Below are 15,948 nucleotides of genomic sequence, written 5' to 3' on the forward strand. Positions count from 1 at the left end.
TGTGTGTGTGTGTGTGTGTGTGTGTGTGTGTGTGTGTGTTGGCCAGCAGGCATGCACAATGTCTTTGCAGGAGGAAACTGACAGGTATGCCAGGTGGACCAGAATGGGATTGTTCCGTCACAAGGTTGGGCCCGGGCTCATAGCTGCAGCATATTACTCACACGAGTCAAAGGTTCAGAGAGCTAAGCTATATTTCTGGCCCGTAACAGGATAGTGGAATGGGTCTTATTTTTCTGCTTCGGCAAACTTGTGGAAAGGCGGCCGTTCCAAAACCGGTGGGAGGGAAAAAAAACACAAAATTCCCATAGTAATGGGCACAAACGCCATGAGAAAAGCCGGCGGTGTGTGATTGCTGTGTGGAATATCTGTTACACAACTTTACCCTTGGTGGGACTCAGGTTAATATGGAATAAAACCAGAGAGAAACATGACAGAACGACCGCTCTGCTGGCGAACGCCTCGGGCAGAACAAATACGCAGCAGAGTCGAATGCTATGTGAGTGTGTGTGTGGGACCGGGACTGCACCTCTAAACCTGATCGGCTCTGGAGGGGCCATGCACCCTATGTGCCGGGGTCTTTCCAAAGGAAACTTAGTCACTTCTGGAAATAGTTTGCTAAATGATGTTAATAGAAAAGTGAGTTGTCATTTAGGTGTCATAAATAAACATGATCGAGTGCGGTACTTAGGAGTGAGTTTGGGCCATTTGTGGGCCAGAACCTTCGAAGGCAAGAAGATCCTTTTGAGATCTGTGTGTGTGTGTGTGTGTGTGTGTGTGTGTGTGTGTGTGTGTGTGTGTGTGTGTGTGTGTGTGTGTGTAGGGGGGATGACTTAAGAGAAGGATATTCCTCATTCTTCTTCTTTAATGACATCATGTCCTGTCAAAGTGAAAACAAATCTTTTACTATAACAAATGGTGTTAACTGTCAACCCAGAGGCCTGGACAAAGACTTCCCCGCCCCTCCATGGGTAATAGATTCATGGAAGAATGGAAAATAACTGTGTGTGTGTGTGTGTGTGTGTGCGCGCGTTCAGGGGCAGAGGGTATCATTCATAGCACATTATAAATAAACTTCAAAAACTGAGGCAATATTTTTCAATTTGGACCAGGAAATCTCCCTAAGAGAGAAAAGAAAGGGTGCCATTCCGTCCTCATGAGGCAGCACGTGCCGGCTTACACTACACAAACACTCTCAAATGACACATTTGCAAAGACTCTTGAACACACACAAACACACGCACGCACACGCACACACAAACGCACACACCTCCTTGCAATTGTAGACACGGGTGACCTAGAATGAAAGTCCTTTTCGCGGCAGGATGAAAAGCAAATTCATCTAATCTGGCGTGTATCCAGGGCACCTGAATGAACATTCCTCCCTCCGCCCCCCCGACCTTCTCCTTCCTCTGGTTCAAACGAGAGCTGCGGGAGCCGCCCGGGTGTTTTAATATCCATACAGAGAGAGGGTGCCGGAGCTTTGCACTCCTCTCTGAAGCATGGCACCTGGAACAGCAAACAAGCCCGCTGCCCTGACCGGCACCCCATGGGTGTAGTAGACACGTGGAGAGGGACAAGTGGAACAAGGCATTGAGCGTAGAACATTTTATTTTGTATTCCAGTTTTGAATGCATTTTGAAATTAAAATGGGGGCACTTTTCCTTAGCATACATTTTGAATTTCTCACTATATTTACCTTGGTCACGGCTTCAATCATTCTCAAGAAATGTAAACATGATTTTTTTCAAACAAAATAACACAACTTCATTGCTTTTAAGGCCTCATATAAGAAGGCCGAAAGAGTTGTAGAAAACATTTTACAAGTACCATTAGACATTTATATGCGGTGCACAACTATATATACTGTGCATAAAAACCTCAGAGCCAAGGGACAAAGGGCCAAACTGCTGGAGTCCACCCAGCACATTTTAAACGGAGGAGCACATCCACAGCATTGGCTGTGGATGGGAAAGGAAGTGTAAGGCCAGAGAGGACAGCTGTCTGTTGATGTATTTGCCTCTCGATGCATACCTGTCAGTGCCTCCACATGTGCATCGCTACAGTGGTGTGTCCAGCAGCTGGTAAAGTGTCTAGCGGTCGCGTTAAGGAGGCCAGGGGCCAGATAGTCCAGCATCATACACACCGGCTTGGCTCTCTTGGGGAGGCAAGCAGGGAACAGCACGAGAGACAAATCATGTAAAAGTGCATTGCAATCGCTCTTTTTTTTTTGCTTGTTGGTGGAGCAATGGATGTGTGTCACCGCCAAAATTATAAAATAAAATAATCATGAAAGGCAAGAAAGAAAACGTCTGAGGAAGGGATGTTTTGAGGGGAAAGCTGGTTATTAGGCAGGTGACTGATGCTTATTCCCAGACTCAGTCCTCCGTCCCTTTGGCCGAGGAGCTGTTAATGAACAACCATCTCGCCTTACACTTTGATCTCCTCCACTCTAACTCTGCCTGGCTACAGCATCAGGAGCCAGCAGATGCTGTTGGGAGTAAAATAAATACTAGCAGAAAGAAACGGGAAGAAAAAAAGAAATATATATCTCAAAAGATCTAAAAGGCTGTTCATCTGAAGTGATTCTGATTCAACTTTTGGTCACTACTTGTTTCAGCCTTCTACTTGTGCTCCTGGCACCGCTTCACACAGACCTCAATGTGGAGCTTGTTTCATTAATTTCTATTTTTTTCCTGTAAGTGCTTTATATCCCCATTATTGTCCAGCTCCAAAGTGCACTTCTTGAAATCTGGCCACGTGTGTCGATTCATGTTTTATAATCTTGAAGCCTTCATATTCCCAAAAAAGCATGATTTAGCCATCAAACACACAAACGTGTGCACACTCAAACACACACACACACACACACGCACGCGCACGCACGCACGCACGCACGCACGCACGCCAGCAGTTGGACCTGAAGTGTTTACTCTGCACTGGACAGAGTAGATGGTTTATCTGCTTCCAGCAGAGAAGGTCCCAATAGAAGGGGAAGCTGAAGGCTGGGGGCCATGTGGAAATTGCCTGTATAACCAGAGGGGGTCCTCAGGATCCAGTGTTATGTGACAAAGAAGCAAGGCAGGAGCCAGGGAGAGACCATCCACTCTGCATACCATGGAGCGTTGGATTGATAGCATATTAGCGGGGCGGGGTAATTTTAAGTACGCATCATTTAGCGCCATTCTAGCATTAAATTAGGGAAACTTGGGGAATTCTTAAAAAACAAATCAACACTCAACGTCTAGAGTTGCATGCAACACAGCGTGATAACAGAAAAAAACAGTGTAGCCAATAGAACTGTAGGTAATGCAACCGCTGTAAATATTATGACATGAGGTCATTGACTAACAGCAACCTAGGCAATGGAATACGCTGCCATTAACACCATGACTTTGCAGTTAGATCTACTAGTAGTTGTCCTCTAAATTACTGTAAGGAAGACAAGGGCTGCATGAGGAGGGCTGAGGCATGACAACAGCAGGATCCCTGTAGTCTGAGGTTGTCTTTCTATAAAACTTGCGTAGAAAGAGAACAGAAAGATAGTAAACGTCCATACAGATGCAGACATTTCCACTTGGAACTTGCAGTTTAATAAAAAAAGTGGGAATGTGATACTACGACTACATTCTAAGGTTTGTTTATACAAAGGCCTGCATGTGCACAGAAGCACACAAGTGCACGCACAAGCACACACACACACGCACGCACGCACGCATGTACGCACAAACGCACACACACACACACACATGTGGTGCGGACATAATGTGAGTGCACCATGCGACACAGGAAATCTCCTAGAGATAGGGGGAAGGGGGGAGGAAATTAGAAACACCCTTCCCAGCATCCATGGCAAAAACATTTGCAGCTCCGGTGCAGAAAAATCCCACTCAGAGGATTCAGCAGAAAGCGGAAGAACACATCCCTTTGTTTTTCAAAACCCAATACGGCTCCAAATGTAATCTTCCTGTCCATGTGTGGAGCCGGGTCACCCTTTCCTGCTCGCTGGGACGAACAGAAGGCCCATGGAGCCCTCCTCTCACCTCCCCCCCGCACTCCACACCCACTCTCAGCCGAGGCTTCCTCCCCAGACATCCCACCCACAGCTAACCTGACGCTTGCCCCCTTCCCCCACTGCGATGGCCATGGCCTTGGACAGAGAGCACGGGGGCTGGGCGTTCTGCTGCAAATACCACAATCCTCCAGAATCAGAGAGAGAGAAAGAAAGGGAAAGATAGAGGGACAGAGAGAGAATGTCAGGCAGGGAGAGAATGACAGAGAAAGAGAGAGAGAGAGAGAGAGAGAGAGAGAGAGACAGACAGACAGACAGACAGACAGACAGACAGACAGACAGACAGACAGACAGACAGACAGACAGACAGACACAGAGAGAGACACAGACAGACAGACAGACAGACAGACAGACAGACAGACAGACAGACAGACAGACAGACAGACACAGAGAGAGAAAGAGAGAGAGAGAGACACAGACAGACAGACAGACAGACAGACAGACAGACAGACAGACACAGAAAGAGAAAGAGAGAGAGAGAGAGAGAGAGAGAGAGAGAGATCGGCATTGAACAGTTGTGTGTTTTCCATGGGGCATCTGAGCTATATGCGTTCTGAGCCTGCAAATGCGCGCATTTACTACTGGTCATCACGGGTTGTGTCGATGTGGCCACTGCTTCCTCGATGGCGAACAAAGGGCCGTGTGGTGTGAGTGGGTCTCACCCGCTCACACCACCGCAAGCAATAAGTCAGCGGCTTGGCAACGCTGGCGATCCAGGCAGCCAGCCATCCCTGTGGCCCTGCATTCCGCGCTCCTAACACTGCTTACAGGAGCTGACAAGCGCTGGAGGTCCTGCCGGCCGAGGTGGAAATCTGCAAAAATAAACGCTTTGGGTGACATGAAGGCTTTGTTTGTTTCTGCTGGCCAGGCTGTTTGTGTTAGCGCGGTGGGTTAATTGTGCGCTTTGATCGCCCACGTTTATTGATCCAGCAGTGGCCTTAAAGAGTGTGACTGGCCTGCCCTTGCCCCCCCCCCCCCCCCCAAACCCCACCCCCGCACCCCACCTCCTCACCCACCATCAACACAGCCCCGGCCACCACTGACACCCTACCACCCAGGCACCACTAAAGCCCTTGCAGATGCTTCCCCCGAGGGCCGCACACAACAGAAGGGCTTGTTGAGATCCGGCGAGCTGAATGAGCTGGAGGCGCCCTGTCATGGACAGAAGCCGGTGTGCGTGAATATGACAGTAAAACAGTGAATGACGCAAACTGAGGTTATTAGGCTCGGACACAGACCAGTTGGGCCAGTAGAACGCATGGGCTAAGCTTGACAAGTAGGATATACAGTGTAGTATTTGCAGAAAAAATGCTGCATTTGCATGAACAGTGATGGAGTGCAGATGAAAGAGGAAACTGTGTGCCAGCTCTGGCGTATATATGCGCTGTACTAGTGATTTATGTGGAGCGTCCCACTGATATAAACTGATAGTCCTGGGCCAAGCCAGGCTCCTCTCTGAACCCAAACTGATCTGATACGACCTACGCTTGGCATGGCTCTCTCCTCTCTCCCAGGGCTCAGGGCGGATACACGCTCGGAAATTTTAACCAGATTTAGCTTCAAATACGCCTTCCAACACACATTTAGTAAAAAAAAAAAGAGAAAAGAAAGAGAAAGAGGGAGCATCTCATGTTCGTTTTATGACACTTTCTCACAACATACCAGTGTTGACTGTGTGGTGACACTTTATCCTCTCGCGGTTCAACAGAACCATGTAGCGCTTCATTGTTTCCAGGCTAAAAGCAGAGAACGGGCTCCGTGTCTCCGGGCCCCTGGGGTTCAGGAGGTTACAGACACCAGAGGATCCTGTAAGCGCTTTTCCAGCCCAGCCCAGTGGAGGAACAACAGGGTCAGTGTGTGTGTGTGTGTGTGTGTGTGTGTGTGTGTGTGTGTGCGTCTGTGCGTGTCTGCGTGTGTGTGCAGCTCTCTGTGTGTGTGTCTGTGTAAGTCTCTATCTGCATGCGTGTCTCTGTGTGTTTTTGTGTGTCTCTTGTCTCTCTGTATGTGTGTCTATGTATGTGTGTGTGTGTGTGCGTGTGTGTGTGTGTATCGCCCTGTATGTGTGTTTCTCCCTGTGATTCTGTGTGTGTCTCCCTGTGTGTGTGTGTGTGAGTGTGTGTGTGTATCTCTGTATGTGTGTGTCTGTGTGTCTCCCTGTGATTATGTGTGTGTCTCCTTGTGTGTGTGTGTGTGTGTGTGTGTCTCTCTGTGCGTCTGTGTGTCTCTCTGTATGTGTGTCCATGGTTGTCTCTCTGTATTTGTCTCTATGTATGTATGTGTGTTTCTCCCTCTCTGTGTGTCTCTACGTGTGTCTCTCCATGCGTTGGTCCCTGCCTGTGTCATTGTGTATTCTGCGTATTGCCAGGGCACCAGATAATGATGCTTAATCCCAGCCGCATCACATTAGCACAAGATCACAAACAACTGTAAAGTGTGTGCGGTGTGTCCTCTGTTTAAGGGTCTTCAATGTGCTCCGTTAACATTGGCTCACACCACTGCCAATGTCATCAGTCGAGAATGAGCACCTTTGCTCTCTCTCTCTTCCCTCATGACACAACACGCAACCACAAACTATATTAAAAACCTATTCCTAGTCCTGTGCTCTCAAACATAAACATGGCATCATGTCATTTCCCATTCAACACCGCAAGCAGACCTGTTGCACACAAGTGCAGGGACACACACACACACACGCAGACAACCACTCACACTCACACAAACACACACTCGCAGCAGTCGGCTGGGGCTTGAACCAAAACATAGTCTGGCGTGGCCGGGCTAGCGCGGTCAACTCAGTTAGCTGTCAGGCTACACCGAAACACTCTCCATTGTTTGACAGGTAAGACTTTATTTTTAGTCGACCATTTTACTTTGGGACTAATAGGTGGCAGGCGTGCAAGCAGTGTTTGTTCTGGATGTGCACGTTTTCTACGTATATATAAAAAAAGCACCAAATAATGTGAGAATCATGCAAAAAAAATTAAAATGACTTTCTTGAATCATTAAGTGAAGCCATTAGTGCACAGGGGCCAGGCATGGAGTGTTTGAGCCGACCGTCTCTCTCACTCACAAAAACACCCACACACCCACACACACACATATACACAAACACACACACAGATGTGGTCCTGAGGAACGAGGGGGAGGAGTGGTGATTTAAGTGGCGAGAAAAATAAAGCTTGTAATTGCAAATCAGTTTGAAATTCCGAGATCTGACAGAGATAGGTAGGATTTGGGGTGGGGGCAGGGGATGGGGAGTGATGTGGGGAGGAAGGGGGGTCAGATGAAGTAATGGGCCAGTACGATGCAGCCTCTCCAGCCGGGGGTCAGATCTTGTTCATGGAAACCAGCTGGCCTGCTCCCGCCAAGCGCGGCACACACACACACACACACACACACACACACACACACACACACACACACACACACACACACACACACACACACACACACACACACACACACACACACACACACACACACACACTTTTCCCCCCCTGCTTTTCTTCCATCCCACTCTATCCTGCTCTGTTTGCACCACCTAACGCTTTCATTAGCTCCCAACATAATCCCTCTCTCTCTCCCTCACCTTTATGACACTCTACCTTTTTTTGCGCCGTTGCTTCTGTCTCTCTCTCTCTCTCTCTGTCTTTTCTTTCCTTTAAAAATATAAAAAATCCATTCATTAATGCGTGGCAGCTGCGGGGAGCGGTGTTACCTCATTTTTCCATGGCAACAGACTCTCTGTTGCAGCGGATCCCGTTTCCATGACAACGGACTCTCTGTTTCAGCGGATCCCCTTTCAGTTTTGGTAGCAACGCGCAGCTCTGCCAGCTCTGAACACATTCATGTGTTAAATAGAAGGAATTATTGCAGAATTCCTGAAATAGAACCACAGTCAGGATCACTTGTAATTACTATCAGCAACCCGGAGTGTGGGTGTCCCTTGGGGGAGGGCAGAGGGAAGGACCTTCACAGGCCCTTCATCCATGAGACCCAACGATTGCAATGCCAGGTGAGTATGCATGTGTGTGTGTGTGTGTGTGTGTGTGTGTGTGTGTGTGTGTGTGTGTGTGTGTGTGTGTGTGTGTGTGTGTGTGTGTGTGTGTGTGTGTGTGTGTGTGTGTGTGTGTGTGTGTGCGGGCGTGTCTGTGGAATAGGTGAATACGGCTTTCGGTGACGGTGGGAACTGACAGACGAAACACATGGGGAAGGACAGCTGGAGCAACAGGTATGTGTAAGTCTGTGAGTAGGTGTGTGCGTGTGTGTCCGTGTGTGTGTGTGTGTGTGAGCTTGCATGTGTCTGTGTGTGTGGGTTGTTTCTGTGTGTGAGCTTGCGTGCGTGACGGCATGCATTATGTGAGCACTTCCGTGTGCGTGCAGTTGCGTGTGTGAGCACACGTTAAATGCAGTGTGTGGGCGACAGGATGGGCAGCCGTTCTGGAACTCCGAGTCGAAGGGCAAGTGGCCATTCCAGCCAGCCGGCCAGACCACACTGGTCAGAGTGACGATTCCATTGGTGTTCATCAGGCCTAAGCCGAAGTGACTCGTTCAACTACTCCACCTATGCATCGTGTAGCTCAGCGTGACCACAGAGCCGACTGACAACATCTCGCTCTCCCTCTCCCTCCGTCTCTCCACCGGGCCGATCATCGGGGCTGGATGTAATGAGCCAGGAGAGTGCATCGGCCTGGGCCCGAGAGCCTTACTGTGGATGGATGGTATGCCACAATTACCTCACCGCACCTCTCGCAATGGTGTGGGAAAAGCATTGGCTGCGTTCTCTCCGAGAGAGAAATTTGCTCTCCTCTAGTCCTTCCAGATTATTTTTTTCTCTCTCTTTCTCTCTCGCTCGCTCTGCATCTCTCTCTCACTCTCTCACTGTCTGTCGTCCATGAGAAGCCTCTGAACTGATGAACTACTGTTTAAGCGAAGCGAGGAACCCACCCGTCCCCCCAAGCAGTGATTCTCAGAGTCCCGCGCGTAAGGCGATCCGTGTCTCTGTGAGTCGGGGCCTGCTTCATCTGGTTTCTGCATTAGCCATCCATCTGTCTTTATCATTGACAGCTCCTGGAAGGAAATCAAGAGGAGCTCTCTGACGGCTCTGGAGACGTTCGGCAATGAATGCAAACCTCCCATTTTCATTACCGGGTGAAAATTGTCTATCTTCCCTTTCAGTGGGTAATGGTAGATCGGGGACTTGTTGGGAGGGAAGATGAAGAGAACGATGGGGGAGAGAAAAAGGTTCACGCTTTCACAGTGGGAACTATCGCCATATGTGGCATTGTTTAAGGCTTTAGCATTGAGGCTGGGACAACAGTGGGAAAGACAGAGGAGAGAACAACGCTCGTACATGGAAAACACACCATATCTTCACATCAAGGCAGATGGCCTTGGTGAACAGGACGCTATAGGACAATACACAATCAGCTGCTCTGCCTTCCCTTTGGTTTCCCAGCTGCGCTTCTAGACTCCAGTCTCTCGGCGGGGACGCGTGGGAGACATGATGCAAGACAGGAATCCGAGTGTGCGAGTGAAGTCCAATGATACGCACGGTGCAGGGGAGCACGTTGCGGTATGCTGCAGAGATCGGCGGAGAACGCGAGTCCGGGTCACGCTTGAATCTGGAGTCTCGGCATGAAGCATGGTGATGATCATACCACATAAACATGGGATGTCGGACGCCTCTTCCATGATCCCCAAGTATTCCAATAGCAGTTTCAGAAAAGGGGGCCCCCCTCACCACAGGCTTAAGTCGATTCAACAGCCACGGTGTAATAAATACTAACGCTAGTGTCTCTCTTAAGCACCCCTCCCCGTTGCGCCGTAACCTACCCCCCTTCTCGCTCTCTGCCCTGCGAATGTCTCGAAAGAACCCCTGCGTGCCAAATTGGGCACATGTGGAGCAGAAGTGTGAGCCATTAGGTATTCTGTTTACACCGCACTAAAATAAATGAAGTGGTTGAAGTTTGGGGATCTCCAGGGCCCGGGGTGCCAGCTGTCGAGTTCGGTCGGCTTGGTCCGCTTCCACCGCCGTGTCAGTGAGACGCCCCGTTTCCTAATTGCCGGCCCAGAACACGGTGTGGTCTCCGTCATGGCGCTGAGGGGGACCCCGGCAAAGTGGAGGCAAAGACAGGCCCAGAAAACTATTAGCCGGATTGAGTTCAGTTCTGGGGTAGCATTATAAACAATCCCAACGAGCGGCCCGGACCGGACCAGCGAAGGCTCATGGGTCACGTCATGGGTACGCCATGTGCGTCACACTTCCTTTGAAGTGTGAATGGTGGCGGGATTGTGTGGTCCGACATTCAACGAGAAATTGCCGGAATGTGACTTCCCGCCGAGAACCTTTTCATTTTAAGTGGACGCGATACAGAAGGAGAAAGGTGGAAGCTATTGCTTACAGGTGTGCTTAAAAAAAACAAGAAAGAAAAACTAAACAACAAACCGCAAGCCAGTGAAGCCACAGACCAAACCTGTTGGTGTGTGCGCCCACCAGCAGGTTAACATTGATCTTCTCAAACCTGCTTCTTTTGGATGTAGTGTAAGCAGACTTGTCATGGCTTCGGATTGACTTCAGACAGATTGTGCTGTGATGTGGGCTGTGTGGACGGGTCTAGTCCAGACACAGTCAAGAGCCACACAATGGGATCCAGTCAAGGCTCGTCTAACACAGAAGGACAGCCAGACAGTCAAGCAGAAAGGCAAGCAGCCACAAAAGGATAGAAGACACTATGATTTTTGTGTCATTTCTTTTTTTTGCTCCAAGTATACAAAGGCTAACATCTTACAGAGCTCTACGAAAGCCACACATATGCAGACTATGTAGCGGGTCTAGAGCACAACCGACAAGTTCCAACAACAGCCTCCCCAAAGGAGAATAGAAGAATAGGGAAACACTAGATAAGATAATAAACAAGAAAATAATAGAGAATAGCGGTGAGGGGATAGGAATGAAGGACTGCATTTGTAGCACCGAGGCAGACGACCCGATCCGACTGAAGCGGTGGTACGGCCGACTGTGACCCATCGGAGCAGGACGGCCCAGTTGTAAGTGCTGTGGCGCATGATAGGAGAAGGGGGCGGGGGGAACAGCAGCGGTTGAAGCCCAAGGACATATGTGGTCAGTCCTGGTGTACACACAGCAAACCAAGACGCTTTGGAATCAAAACTAAACAAACGCACAGGCTAAGAAGAGAGGAGTGGAAGGAGAATACTGTGGAAGGTGAAACCGATGGACACAAATTCATCCGCCAAAGAAATGAGCGGGAAGGGAAGTATTAAAATGTGATAGCATCACGGTCGCCTTGTTCAAAGTTAGGGCCTGGATAAAGACATAAAGGGGGTTGGGAGAACGGCGTCCAGATTACGGAGAGATATGATGGTGCAATACCTGTAGAGTCAGTCGTTTGACAGCGTCCCAGGCATGAGCAATCAGCGCCTTCATCCTCTCCTCTGAGGTGGACCACGACTCCACAGCTGTGCTGATGGGCATCACCTTCATGGGAATGGACAGAGGTCGGGATTCTGAGTGAGAGAGAGAGAGAGAGAGAGAGAGAGAGAGAGAGAGAGAGAGAGAGAGATTGTTAAAATCATGAGTCAAAGTCAAATCAAAGTCTGTTCAGCACAGCATTGGTTGTGGGACATTTTTTGGCAGGTACGGCAAAAGCCATTCATCCATTCATAGACTGTATTGCCATATAGCCAACGCCCAAATGTGACATCACGTAACAAGGTTGAGTATTTTAAGGGAAGGAAAGCCCCTTAGACTGTGTGATACAGCCCCAAATCACATTACCCTTCTCGAGAAAAATGGGTTGTAAAAATCAATGAGATGCATGTCAGGAAACTTGATGTAGAGCCCTGTATGTCTCCCCAATTTACCTTTTTAATATTTCATGCGGTTGTTTATGTCCATGTGTTGTACATGCTTTATGTTATGTGTCAGTCAAATCTTCATTGAAATGATGTAATGCTTGCACAGAAGGCTGGGGGAGCCAAAGACCGCTATCACGCACGTAATGTGCGCACACACACGTCTGCCATCATTGTGTGAATAAATGTGATGTATAACATATAATCCAATGTAATAAAGTGAGCAGCAAGCAAAGAATGGCCGAAATAAACGAAATATAAAAAAAATTAAAACAGAAAGAAAGAAATAAACTATACAACAGATACATAAAGAGAATGAAAGAGAGGTAGAACATATAGCAGTGGATAAGGAGACGGGGGGACATGGAGATAACTAGGCCCAAACACAGACAAAACACACATGCTACCAAGTGGGCCTAAGGCCTGAGGGCTGCTATAGCCATCACTGCTCTGCTGTGCTCAGCGTGAGGGGTGGGGGGGGGGGGGGGGGGGGTAGACAGGCTCTCTCTCTCCGAAGACACATTAAGACATATTCCATGATTGCTCAGCAGCTTCAGGCCACAGTTGTCATGAAATAACGCTGATGTCACCGCCCCCATAGTCGTACGCCATGCGCCCAGACACGCACACACACACACACACACACAGCTATAACAGGCCTAGGGCGTCAGCATGGCAATGGGAGTGTACTGCCAGGGCGATGGACGTTACTAAGGTTTTGCGGTTACCGTGGCAACCTGCCCAAACCATTGGGTGGGGGAAACCATGCGTGTGCTGCTCTCTGGCCGACAAAGCAGCTGGCTGAGGTCACAGGTGTGCATACATATATAGTAAGTGTGTGTGTGTGTGTGTGTGTGTGTGTGTGTGTGTGTCTCAGTGTGTGGTATTGTGTGTGTGTGTGTGTGCATGTGTATGTGTCTGTATGTCTGTGGTAATGTACGTGTGTGGAAGAGTGTGTGTTTGCATGCGTATGTATCTGTATGTGCCAGTGTGTGTGCGTGTATGTGTGCATGCGTATGAGTCTGTATGTGTGTGGTAATGTCTGTGTTTGGAAGTGTGTGTTTGCATGCGTGGGTGCGTGTGTGTGTGTGTGTGTGTGTGTGTGTGTGTGTGTGTGTGTGTGTGTGTGTGTGTGTGTGTGTGTGTGTGTGTGTGTGTGTGTGTGAGCTTGGGCTTATGTGCAAGTAGCTGACTGACTGGAGGTCGAGATCATCATGTCCGGCTCTCTTACAGTTCTTTCTCACACTCACAGTGGCCAGGTGCATGTGGCCCTCTGGGACTATGAAATGGACAGAATTTGTCATGATGCCCACAATCAACGATGCCTTGGTACACATTACACCCACAATGCGTCTTTGTGCTGCACACTGCATTTTATACATTTCAAGACAACTTGCATTAAGAGAGAGCGAGAGAGCGCCTGTGTGTGTGTGTGTGTGTGTGTGTGTGCGTGTGTGTTCTTCGTCCCTGTGTTTTTCCTGTTCGCGTAATGAGGACCGAAAAACAAACAAGGCCTACCACAACACTCTCTGAAGTCCTATGTTCCGCCCTGGCCTTAATACGCTGGGAAACGGGACGGATTGACTTTGACAGTGTAGATTGTATTTCACGTAGCGTCCTCCATTGTGTCATGTGTGGAGAGGAGCGCCCTAACCGCTGTGATATCATTGGCTTGTCAATAATGTTTAGCCATGCTGGATGTTTGCTGCGTTGCAGGGCTGCTGTCGGCCTGCGTTAGGGGGCTCCTTTACTGCTCCGCTCCACAGGGGTGCAGCCCAAATGACAGTCCTCTCCGGCTTGTTCCAGTCGTGTGGCTCCTCTCTGTGCACCCAGGAGACACCGCTCAAGGCACACAGGGTGCAGTAGGTGTGTTTGTCTGTGTATGGGATCGTTTGGATGAAACAGATGCCCAAAAAAAGCCATTTTCTCGCGATGGTTGGGTACAATGTAAACCAAAAAAAAATAATGTCTTGCTTTTTAGTCATCTTTTTTTAAAGATGGCTTGCTTTAACTTAAAGCAGACACACGTGCGTGGTTGTTGTTTTTTAGGATGATCGCATTTGTGAAGATCCTAACAGCCGCACCTTGATCAGGACCATGTCATTTATAAAAGAAGACTGGAATAAGCTTGCTTATGACACAACACACACTTCCACACAAACAACTCACGCAGTTAAAGAAAACCACAATGCCCCCGCCAGCCCAGCATGATTTCACTTCGTGTTCACACCCACCACACCAATCATCAGTGATGATATATTAAGGCTACTTAACCGAGACCGCCCCGCTGAGTGCCAGCCATGTTCTGGAACATTGACCCCTGGCTAAACACACTCGGAGTGTGTCGCTCCGGTTTACTGCAATAATCTATTACCCACACAAACCAGAGCGTCAGCATGAGGGCGGGGCAGAGAGGGGCCCTGATTCACAGGAGGAGAGGAGGGGAGCGACAGCCAGGGAGGCAGAGTGAGAGGTGTGCGCACCACTACATTGCGCATGGCAGGTTGTGTAATTGCGTATCCGTTACCGTCTTCAAGGGAGGGGTGTGTGGCTAACTGGCAGTATGCAGCCGGTCTTCTATAAACACAAACACAGAGGGCTTAACACAGAGCCGGAGCAATGCCTAGAGGATGGAGAGCTATTGGCAGGAAGAGACAGCACAATTAGCTTCTCTTCATTCCATCGTAATCCTGTGCTATAAAAAAAAGATAATAATTGTAAGATTGGGCTCCCTGGTAGGTTTGATGCGAACACCATATGAGGCTTCCTCTCAAGTAAATTGAAATTCTTGAGGAAAGGACATCACTATTTTCATTAGGATGGCTGGTTACCATTCTACCAGGAAACCCTGCACTGCAGGTTTCATGATGACCCCATTCCCTTGGACCCAATGCGTAACCTTAACCTTATGTTAAGACTTTGAATTTGGGGACAAGCCAGAAAGTTGAAGCCTCATTGGAGCAAGAGAACCTGTTGGGCCAATCATAGCGCTTCGTTCTGGGCTGTGCATTGGTATGTATCTTTGGGTTTTTAAAGACCCTTCCCGGGCACTGATGTTAATCCCAGGTTCCTTATTTGGAATGAAACTGCCACATCTTGTTATTTTGAATGGAAGGGCCATCATTTGTTACAGAGGGAAAGGTGCTCATGCATTTAAAGACTCAAGGTAGGAATGTGGTGCCATTACTGCCATGGTGGTGAGAGAGCGAGAGCGAGAGAGCGCGCAAGAGAGAGGGATGGGGAAGTACAAACTGGTAATGAGAAAGACAGAGGGGAACAAGGGTGCTCAAACATTAGGAGAATTGCAGCCTAACAAGTCCAGGGAGACCTCTTATAGAGAGGGGATATTCCCACTACCATGTCAGTTTGTGTGCTCCTAATCCTCCCCTCATGGGCCACTAGGCCAGACAGGCCTTGCTCTACACACACCTGTCCCATCTTTTGTTTCCCCCCCCCCCCCCCCCCCCCATTTCTCTTCTGTCAGTCATTCGTCATCTCTATCGTATCTCTCCTTTCCCCCCCTTATTGGTCTTTCGTAGGAATCACTCCTATTCACATTTGGTTGTACTGAAGGAGACCATTCGCACACTTTAACAGCTGCAACCGTCACATCTCACTAACAGGGAAAGCCTTCGACGTCTTTGAAGTCAGTGTGAGCGAAAACATTAAATAGTCGGAAAAAGGCGTGCACGGGCGACTAAAGGCCTTGGACGACGAGCAAATCAGCGTCGCCACCCTGGAGAGAGTCGTACCCTACCGGGGTCACGGAGGCACATGTCTCTCGGGAAGTGTGAAAGGGTGGCAAGTGCACAAAGCCACACCATATGTATTATGGCGCTCAGGACGGCGAGTGCTCCCACGCGTGAATGCTGATTTGCGCAAGACACAAAGAAATACCACAAAAACAAAGAAACACAAGGAGAAAAGACAGATCACATCAAAGCAACATCAGCCGAGTTCTCCGCCGCCGGGGCTGAACGTTACTTGCGTCCAAAACAAGTACA

At 49.0% G+C, this 15,948-nt stretch overlaps 1 protein-coding gene across 8 annotated transcripts in view; it reads right to left on the reverse strand.

Moving 5' to 3' along the window:
* LOC132468221 (intermembrane lipid transfer protein VPS13B-like) overlaps positions 1-15,948 on the reverse strand; it is a 325,476-nt gene that overhangs the window by 175,820 nt on the left and 133,708 nt on the right. For 7 of the 8 annotated variants that reach the window (XR_009528182.1, XM_060065938.1, XM_060065939.1 and 4 more), the window contains exon 22: positions 11,463-11,596. Coding sequence is in view for 7 of the 8 variants with exons in the window: in XM_060065938.1 (XP_059921921.1) it covers positions 11,463-11,596 (134 nt within the window). In the remaining variant the exon portion in view is untranslated. Of the gene's footprint in view, positions 1-8,095; positions 10,170-11,462; positions 11,597-15,948 lie in introns of those variants that run through there. The other variant, XM_060065942.1, reaches the window with a different exon arrangement.

The sequence above is a fragment of the Gadus macrocephalus genome, chromosome 11 (assembly GCF_031168955.1).
Source record: "Gadus macrocephalus chromosome 11, ASM3116895v1".
Lineage (NCBI taxonomy): Eukaryota > Metazoa > Chordata > Actinopteri > Gadiformes > Gadidae > Gadus > Gadus macrocephalus.